Source organism: Histoplasma capsulatum, genomic scaffold (genome assembly GCF_000149585.1).
Source record: "Histoplasma capsulatum NAm1 scaffold_2 genomic scaffold, whole genome shotgun sequence".
Classification (NCBI taxonomy): Eukaryota; Fungi; Ascomycota; class Eurotiomycetes; order Onygenales; family Ajellomycetaceae; genus Histoplasma; species Histoplasma mississippiense.
Genome location: NW_001813981.1, coordinates 3148527 through 3158604, shown reverse-complemented (window position 1 = coordinate 3158604; position 10078 = coordinate 3148527). Strand labels below are relative to the sequence as shown.

Genomic DNA, 10078 nt, shown 5'->3' with positions numbered 1-10078 from the left:
GGTAAACTGGAAATGTGGTCCTTTAACCGTGCATGTCGTGATTGACAGTGGTGGTCAGCGTGGAACTAAAGGTTGGGCATCCAAAGCTGAGAGAAGACTCACCGAGAACACTCCAGAGTTCGGTGTCATCATGGGCGTGGCGCGGGTCGAGGTTGTCTCGAACGGTTCCTTCGAACATGGCCGCATCTTGGGGAATGATTGCCAAGCGACCCCGCAAATCGAATAGGCCAATAGAACTGATGTCCAATCCGTCGACACTGTCACAGGGGAATTCAGCAAACAAAGGTCCCAGAAATTTGACCACCCTCCCAACGAAGAGACTCACCTGATACTGCCTGATGTCCCTTCAATGATGCGGAACAACGACAAAGTCAATGAGCTTTTACCTGCACCTGTCCGACCAACGACACCGATTTTTTCGTGAGGCTGAATTTGAAGATTTATATTCTTCAAGACTAGATCTAGGCCCTCCCGGTATCGGGTACTGTAATCTTTGAACTGTACACCACCCTGGGACGGCCACCCAATCTGCGGCCGCTTCTTAAAAATGACATCAGGCGCTTCGCTGGGTAGGTTTGCATACTCGAGCACTCTCTCGACCGATACGATGTTCGTTTCCACTTCGACCGTTTGTCGCACAATCCAATTTAGGGACTGGGTGATCTGGAGCGCGTACGACATCGAAAGGCCGACCATTCCAGCAGACAATTTGACTCCAGTTGCCACAGACAGAATCGGGAATGAGGCTGCTGCAAGGATAATCACAGAGCCAATGAATTCTAGACGCACAGCGAGCCACCTGTTCGCACTAATGGAAGGGTAGTATGCTCGAAGGTTAGCGTCCATCCGATACTCATTCTCCTTTGAGAATCTTTCCTGCTGCCTATATGCGCGAATCGTAGAGATGCCGCCGAGGGTTTCCTGGAAGTGAGCGTAGATGGGGCTCTTGCTGACACTATCTAATCTTTTAAGTTCGCGTGAAGTTCTCAAATAATACTTTTGGAATCCAAAATAAACTGCTCCCAAAGGAAGAATCATAACAAGGAAGAGTGGAGTGGAAACGCTAATGACGACCATTGTAAATCCTGCTCTGGCAGCATTGACGAATAGCTAGTTTTTCCATCTTAGTATTGAGTACTTAACAAGCAAAAATTGTTAGGGGGGAAATCCTACCATATTGAATGTGCGGGAGAGAACTTCATCAACTCGATATATATCGCTAAATTGAGTAGCGTTAGCAACGAAACAAAGCTGAATTGACCAGCAACGAGGAAAAAGACAAACCTCGAGAAGCGATTAAGAATTCTGCCAGAAGGTGTGGTTTCAAAAAAGTTCATAGGAGACCTGAATATAGCATATGCCATTCTCTCGTGTAATTTACGGGATGCCTTGATAATGCCGTTAGTGAAACATCCCATATACCAGTATAAACGCATAAATCGCCGATAAACATACCTCAATGGAGCAAAATATCCAAAGAATCAAAGTCTGCAGGACAACAAGAGCAGAAGACCCAAATCCAAAGGCAAAATAAATGCCGATAAATTTCCCAACCTGCGGATTCCTTCCTGATTTTTTATTTACATCTGACCACCTCTCTAGCCAGAAGCTGCCAGCAACCTGCGCCGTTTGTGCCAATAGAAGTGCCGTTAAATAACTCGCCACAGCGTAGAGGTTGCTCGTCTTCGCATACTCGCCGTAGACACTCCATTTAACTTTTCCTTGCTCGGAAGTTTCCTTCGTCTGCTTAGATTTGAGAGCGCCTTCCTCATCCGTGACTTTGCGTGGGCCTTGCCAGCTCGCCGTGCTTGCGCGTCCTAGAGTTACAGTGCTCTCCCGCCGCATGGCACGTCCATTCTGCGCAGGCGCAAGAGGTCCCAATCGCTCCTGGGCTTCTTCTATTTCTGAGAGATCAGATTCATCCTCATTGTCAGCGATTGCTAATGTCTCAGGGCTTTTCACGCTTTCGTCTTCCCTAGAGCTATCGTTTGAACCGGAATCATCTTCAGTTGTAGTGGTGCGAATAATATTCGCAGTCCTCCCCTTTCATGGCTAGGAGCTGCTCGTATGTTCCCTTCTCAATGATAGTCCCATTCCGCAATAACGCGATAAAGTTCGCTTCTTTCAGCACAGCTATAGCATTAGTTGCGAGGATCTTTGTTTTGCCAGCCAGAACGCCATTCCGACCCAGGACTCGGTTAATAATATGCCTCCCTACATGTTGATCCACAGCGGATAGGCAATCATCCAAAAGGTATATGTCCGCACGGGCATACACAGCCCTTGCCAACGTTAGACGGGCTTTTTGGCCGCCAGAGAGAGAAATGCCCCGTTCACCAACCTCAGTCTGGTCGCCATCTGGAAGAATCTTGAAGTCATCGAGCAAGGCGCATGCTTCTACAGTAACCTCGTAGAAATGGGGATCCCAGCGATGACCAAAGACAATATTTTCCCTGACACTAGCGTTCATAACCCAAGTTTGTTGTGCGACATACGCAATGCGACCTCGGACAATCACTTCTCCATTGATCTTCCAGAGATCTCCTAACATTGCTTGTAGGAAAGATGACTTTCCAGCACCTACACGACCGACTATACAACTCAGCTCTCCTTTCCTGGCGCTGAACTCAATATTCTCCAGGGCGTTTCGACCTTCATGTTTGTTCCATGTAAAGGATGCATCCCGGATTCGTACGGACTCATCTCCAGTGTGAGAAACAGCGTCCTCAAATGTAACCGCATTTTCCTGCAATTCTTCCCCCGTGAAGTATGTCGTAAGGCGAGACACTGCAACTGAAGCCTCGATGATGGACGTGATGACCATGGGGAGAATAGACAGAGGAAACGTTAGTAGATTGAAAAGGGTTAATGCCGGAAAAACAATCTCTGTCGTCAAAGGTTTTTCATTCGTCAAAACAAAAACGGCGAAAGTGGAGCAAGAGACTAGGAATGGTGTCGATGACCAGGTAAAGTTCGCAACGGACTGTGTGGCGCCAATTTTTCTGAGTGTATTTAACTCCAGGTCATTGCGAACGTGGTTTAGCTTGTTCATAAAGGCGGTATTCCAAGCATAAAGCTTGATAGTTTTCATGTTGTTCAGAATTTCGGTCATTAACCTGGTTCGCTGGTCCTTATTTTTCATTTGCTTGACTTGAAGGTTTTTCATTATCCTTGCAACCAGCCCATTCAGTGGAACCATCAATATCATTACTCCAACACCCGCAAGCATACTCAACCCAAGAAGCTGGTAGAGAGATATCATACAGAGGGTAATTTGAAACGGCGCAGACCACAGTTGCATTCCAAACTGAGTCAGGTTAGAAAGTCGTTGCTGGTCAACGGCCATATGGTTGACGATATCACCAGTGGTTTTTGAAGCGCGGCCCTCATTCGAAAGTTTCAGGGACTTTGTGTAAATCATGGAGGTCAGAGAAGACTTAACACGCATTCCAGTTTCAAAGGCTCTCTGGAAATACTGATGAAGGCAAGCCGTCTGGCTTACTGAAACAAGGAACATGGCGAGAGCAATTGCAACACCCCGAGCAACTGGTTGCGGGGTGTCAGACCGAAATGAATCAATAAATGTGATAAGGAGCCGTAAAAGCTGACGCTGGATAAAAGCCAAAATGTCACTCCCACATTTGATCACAGCCCCCCGGAAATATGGTGCGCTAAACGCTCTGAATAAGGCAAACCAGAGCGACGGTTTTTTCTTTTTCAGCTCATGAGCCCACGCTTTCTCCAATTCGCTACCGGTGACACATGTGGTATCTCTGCGACGCAGATTCCACAGATCATCTTGGGTGAGAAAATTGTTGTAGCCAAACTTCATCAAAGGCGTCATCCAAGAGAAAGTCAAAACGGAAAAGATATCAGCATATTCGTAGGGGCACTCGTCCTCGTCTCCCAGCGCATCATATGCGCTTTGTTGCTTCTCGATAAAATATTCCAACACAAACTCGGTTATGACAAGGCCAAGGCCGACGGCGAAGGTGATAAAATAAGGCAATTGATGTCGGTATAATTGCTGGGAAACGAGGGATCGGAGTTTGACGGCGTAGACGATCATTAAAAATAGCCAGTAGAATAAAACAACCCCGTTCGGTTGTCGACTCCTCCAATGCTCATAGTACTGCACAGCATATATAACGCCCAAAGATGCGAAAATAAGGATATTTGTCCAGAACCTAAAGTCTCCAAGCCATATCTTGGGGGAAGTCTCCACCTGAAGCGAAGCTTGGAGCATGGTCACCAAGATGAGAGCCCATATGACAGCCTATAACCGTATTAGATCCCAAAAAAAAGAAAGAAAGAGAACATCTTGAGGAGGAGGTCACGGAACAGCTTACCAACTTCGCGTAGAAATGCCAATTCTTCTGTACGGGCTGAGCGGTCCTCTTTGTAAATAAGAACCAGATAGCACCAGCGCCCATAACCAGACCCCAAACGGCCACCAGAGATACCCAGACATCTAGAAAACAAGGTGTGAAGTCGAACCTCGTGCCGCTTATCGGACCCCATCCTTCACTATCGCCGCAGAAAGCTTGCCGGCGGCCGAGAGCTGAAGGCAATGAGGAGCTGACATTGGAAGATCGTGAAGCGGATAAGACCACTTGAGGGATTCCATTCAGAGCCATATTCGGGCCAATGAGCCAGCAGTATCAGCAGTGCCAGCAGCAGCGGGTGCTATGACACCCGGAGAGGTGGTGAGAGGGACACAAATAGCGAGCTGTCGTGGAATTTGTGTCTTCCTGCTGGGGATGATAACCAATTTAAAACGGCACCAAGAACCGCGGGAGAGCTTGGACCCATGGAAAACGCCGGCTTACTAAAGCACCCTGCCAACAGCACAACTAGACTGCAAGGGGACTATAGTGTCTGTCATCGTTCTATTTCTATTTTCTCCGAGCTGCTTCGACAACATGCAGAGATTTCAGGATCCAGCTATGGGCAAGTGGAGAGATGAGCTGTAGCTATGTTATCAGGTCAATATTGGTGCTTCCAGGTGCACAGGTCGTCGCGCGTCAGTGTGTGTTCAAGTTGATGTAACCCGGTCACCTCGTGTTTCGTGCAGCAAGATCCACGCATCAAAGTGCAGCCTGGGGAGTATCGATTTGTCATCGTGCGCATTGCTAACCACAGTGACACTCGTCCCGGTTACAGTTGAACATGGTTTAAAAAAAGTGAATCTGAAAAATAAACCATGTTCAGTCCTCACTTCCTCACTAAAATCTACACCCACTAAATATCTTTTACACGCCCTCACTGTATATTACTAATCAGCTCTTATTTAGTTCTACTTCAACATCTGAAAAACAGTTATGAGTTAGAATTAGCAATCTAGAGTTAGAATCCAGGTTAGCTGAGAAATAGAGCTCTGAGAAATATGATAAAATCACAATGTGTGAGATATGTTAATGGGGGGTTGACATGGTTTATGGTCAAAACCACGCCGAAGGTTATTCCAGCCCGAAAAATCAACCATGTTCAACTTTTTATTAACCACGTTCAACTGTACGCCCACACTCGTCCAAGGTGGGAATTCAGGCCGGTCATACAAAAGTCCGCTACGTCCGCTACAACCCGAGCATTCATTTTTCTACTGGCGGTGCCTGGTGCCCTGAAACATGAATACATAGCACGGTACTCCGTAAAAAACAAGGGGTTCCCTGTTGCCATTGGCACTCCGTTGCATCCAACCCGCTACCCAGCAATGGCTCAGGATAAGATGACTGTTCGGTTCTCATTTTGACTCTTTTTTGATGCACCTAAGTTGAAGGCTTTGCTTGGCGTCGGAGAGAGTACGATGTTACTAACTACATACAGACTAGCGCGTACTTGCACTTTCTCTTGTGAAGAACATCTATCATAAAAACCTCCCAATGCAAAAGGAGAGTGTCAGTCTGGTACCAGTATATATTTAAATTTTCAACCAACAGAAGAAGGAGGGCACTGTCGCCATGGCCCTGGATGTCCATACGGGACAAGAGCTTCTGAAGCGACCTTTATACGGTGAGTATAGCCTCATTTGTACTCAAGTTCGTCTTGTCGCGGGGAAGCTAACAGAATGCACCTTGGGCGTTTATGCGCAGTATTCGATCTCCCAGCACAGCTTATTGCTTCCCTATCACTAAAGGCTACTGGCGCGCAATCTCCCGTTCCTCCAAATTTAGACGACCGCCATAAAACGCTAGACCAAACGGAGCGGTCAGATGGAGCGACGGGCGTTACGACATGTTCATTGTGCGATGTATCCTTCCAGGACGTCCATGAACAGAGGGACCATGTAAAGTCAGACCACCACAGATACAACTTGAAATCGCGATTGCGAGGAACGCCAGTGTTAAATGAGGTCGAATTCAATAAGGCGATTGGAGAGTTGGATGAATCGATATCCGGGTCTGAGTCGTCATCGGACGAAGAAGAGGAGGTAGAAGAAAGACAAAAACCACCTGATACAACGCTTACGGCGCTCCTTAAGAAACAGGCCAAAATATCATCTACGGCAGAAGCGGAGGAGATAATAGCGAAACAAACAAGAAACCCTGGGAAGCATCCGTTGCTATGGTTTTCAAGCTCTTTGCTCCCCCAGGCAACGTCCTTGGGTATATATCGAGCCCTTTTCACCAACACAGAGCAAGAAGAAACCGACCATTTATTAGAATCTCTGAGGAATAAGCAATACAAGGCATCGCTGTATCAGCCAAACAAAACTTCCCATACCAGTGATACAACCAACAAACTCCAACAGCCCAGTCCCTACGTGTTCCTGTGTATGATTGGCGGCGGGCATTTTGCGGCAATGATAGTGGCCTTAGCGCCAGAGACAATAAAGAAACCCGGTGGAATTGAGGAGCGGCAGGCAAGGGTACTCGCTCATAAAACATTTCATCGATACACAACAAGGCGGAAACAGGGTGGCTCCCAATCCGCAGCTGATGCGGCACATGGAGCTGCACATTCCGCAGGTGCGTCGATCCGAAGATACAACGAGGCTGCATTGCAAGCTGAAATCAGACAGTTGCTGGGAAGCTGGAAGGAAATGATCGACCAAGCACAACTGCTCTTCGTAAGGGCGACGGGAAACATGAATCGGAGAATTTTATTTGGGCCGTACGATGGACAGGTGCTCAGGTCTTCGGATTCCAGACTTCGCGGATTCCCGTTCACAACCCGGCGAGCCACGCAGGGAGAACTTATGAGAGCATTCACCGAACTTACTCGTGTAAAAGTTAGTCACATTGATGAAGCGGCGCTTGCACTAGAGGCCAAAAAGCCGAGTGAAACAATGTCCAAATCATCCAAATTATCCAAACCATCTTCACAGCAGTTACAACAGCAACAGCAAAAACTATCCCAAGAGGATGAGACAATGATATTACACTCTTCCCAAATCCAAGCTCTAATCCGCCGTTCAAAAGTCCCCGCGCTAATATCCTATATCACAAACAACTCCATCCCTCCATCCTTCACATTTCACCAATCCTCTTCCCAGCAAATGCACCACTCGCCAACACCTCTTCATCTCGCCGCAAGCTCCAACTCTCCCGCAACCGTCCTTGCCCTCCTCACAAAATGCAACTCAGACCCCACCCTCTTAAACGGAGAGGGCAAACCACCCTTCGACCTAGCGGGCGACAGGCCCACACGCGACACCTTCCGCGTCGCCCGCCACGAGCTTGGCGAATCGAAATGGGACTGGGACGCCGCCCACGTCCCACCCCCGCTATCCAAGACAGAAGCGGAGAACAGAACAGAGCGCGAGAGGCAGGCGGCTGCAGATGCAGAGGCTAGCAGGCGAAAAGCTGAGGCAGAGCGTTTGAAACGAGAGGATGCTGAAAGGGCTCTGGGAAATCGAAAGAAGGCGGGCGGGCAACGCCTGCTGGAGAAGACCGGTGCAGAGAAGCGGGAGGAGGAGATGAGAGGGATGACGCCGGAGATGCGGACGAGGCTTGAGCGGGAGCGGCGGGCGAGGGCTGCGGAGGAACGGATTCGAAGAATGCAAGCCGGCGGCGGGTTGTAAAGTTTGTAGATTTATTTTAATACCACCTCCCGGTCCGTAACATAGCCAGTGATCCCTGCTATGGGAGCTACTATTTACACTCTTTCATGGTATCTAGTAGATTATCTGGAAGGATTATAGGAACTATCTCCAACGCCATTGTCTAGCGGAACTTCATGTCAGCCTTCCATCCTCTTCCAGATGACTATACCGGAGAGTTTGCATGATATATAACACGGACCAATGATTCAAATATCTAATCCTGACAAATAAGGCTTCTGTCCCATGAAACCTACTCTCTTTTGCAAAGGAACCATGCTTCGTGTTGATCATGAATATATCAGCCCATACCAGATGTCACAGAGCGAATTTGCCCGCATACGAAGCAGATCACCCTTCAAGATCCACCAAATAGTCACCAGGGACAGATACGTGAGCGACACATAAAATAGAAGCTTCATGAATCCTTTTAACGATACCATCAACCACACACACAGAGGTCAAGTCTTATTTTTGCCGGTAGAGTTGGACTGAGAAAGAACATCATCATCATCATCATCATCATCATCATCCACTATAACCAGCATGTATGTCCCCTGCTGGCATCGTCCCTCTGATCAAGCAGCGGCGGGTGGACTGTACTATGCATACAGCCCCGCTTTGCTACTGGCTAGACAAAGTCCTTTGACGATGCAAGCGGTTTATGGGGTCTGTTTACTTCGCTACCCCTCCAGCCAGCTCTATTTTGGGGGGAGGAGAGTGTGTCATAGATTCTGTTCCTCGCCCAGAGGTAGAATACCTTTTTGGAGTTGGATGCTATTCAAGGAGTCATTTCAGAATAGTCTGAGTGCCATATTCTGAAATCGTACCCCCTTTTGTCCTATATGGGAGTGCTCCGTGATGAAATTAAAGTAGCAAGTAACCATCGAACGAGAAAGCTTGTCTATTTATATATAGTTAACTATATATGAAGGTCCAAAAAGTTTAAGCTCGCAGATGGATCTAAAACGGGTTGACACCAACAAAGACAAAGGTGCAAGGCGCCATACCACCAAGGTTGTGTGGATTTCAAATATGAAATAAAACACAAGACCAAGGAAGGGCTTGGTGGGAATATCTCGCGGTGGTGAAGTGCGAGATAGCATTCATTCCCTAGCACGCTCTCATGACAGTGATCCTGCCCTCCTTTCTCTCCTGGTCTTCAATAACTCTATCCTGTGTTAGAAAATGATGGTCACACCTCCAAAGCGTGCATTTGTCATTTTATTTTTACAGAATGGAAGGCATATTATTCTAGCTATTCGTTTCAAACACCTGCCCCTTTTCTATTTCTATCATAACTTGATATTTTCTTATATCAGTCACTCTGCCCCGTATCGTTTCCCCAGTGTGAACGTTCGAACGCGGGTGTCAATCACACTCCAGCTTCCCAGCCCCTATCAGCAATAATGACTCCATCTATCGCGCCGGGTAGATCTCCGTCCTCTCCCGACTCGACCTCTCTGGTTGGATATCTACATGTGTGGAATGATGGGCATCCTGCCGGCCGTACGTTTGAAGTCCTCACTATCCCCAAACGACTTCTCATGATAGTACCATAAGTGACAGACAATTCCTCCACCTAATCTAACCAAGGCCATGTTTTGCAAGCAGAGATCGACATTCACGCAGATGAGGAACTCATAATCGGTCGCAATCCTAGGAAATGGTAGGCTGGAGACGAATGATCCACAGCGAATAGATTCGAACGTCCTCTTCCCACAGATCTTTCCTTTCTTAACGGTGAATCATTCCAGTTCAAGTATGCAAGGACTACGCTAATGCTAAGTTGGTTTTGAGCCAGACCCTAACCTCCTTCCTCTCCGCGCGAGAATAACTCCAGGGTTATCCGTTGCCGGTGTTGTGCTTATCATAGCAGGAGGCAGTTATGCGTTGGTTGGGATCAGATATATATGGTTGAGATCTCTTCGACTGTCACTTGCTTTCCAATATCGCTAACTTGTCTAACAAGGATTCAAATATTTTTTTCTGTGGGGGTTTCATCCGCGCTTAGTGTTCAGTATGTCCCGTTGAATT

The 10078-nt window shown here is 47.5% G+C and overlaps 3 protein-coding genes across 3 annotated transcripts in view; 1 reads left to right on the top strand and 2 right to left on the bottom strand.

Moving 5' to 3' along the window:
* Window positions 1-1176, bottom strand: part of HCAG_02985 (metal resistance protein YCF1) — a gene marked incomplete at both ends in the record, with an annotated part of 1872 nt that extends 696 nt beyond the window's left edge. The window contains 3 exons of the mRNA XM_001542764.1: window positions 103-257; window positions 326-1110; window positions 1174-1176. Of these exons, the coding sequence (XP_001542814.1) occupies window positions 103-257; window positions 326-1110; window positions 1174-1176 (943 nt within the window). The remainder of the gene's footprint in view (window positions 1-102; window positions 258-325; window positions 1111-1173) is intronic.
* Window positions 1177-2005: 829 nt separating this feature from the next.
* Window positions 2006-4637, bottom strand: HCAG_02984 (metal resistance protein YCF1; the record flags this gene model as incomplete). Its single annotated transcript, XM_001542763.1, has 2 exons — window positions 2006-4276; window positions 4350-4637. 2 exons carry the CDS (start codon window positions 4635-4637, stop codon window positions 2006-2008), a joined length of 2559 nt encoding a protein of 852 aa, XP_001542813.1.
* A 1430-nt stretch (window positions 4638-6067) lies between these two features.
* HCAG_02983 (conserved hypothetical protein) lies at window positions 6068-8023 on the top strand (the record flags this gene model as incomplete). Its single annotated transcript, XM_001542762.1, has 1 exon — window positions 6068-8023. The coding sequence occupies one exon, from the start codon at window positions 6068-6070 to the stop codon at window positions 8021-8023; it is 1956 nt and encodes a 651-aa protein (XP_001542812.1).
* Window positions 8024-10078: the final 2055 nt, after the last annotated feature.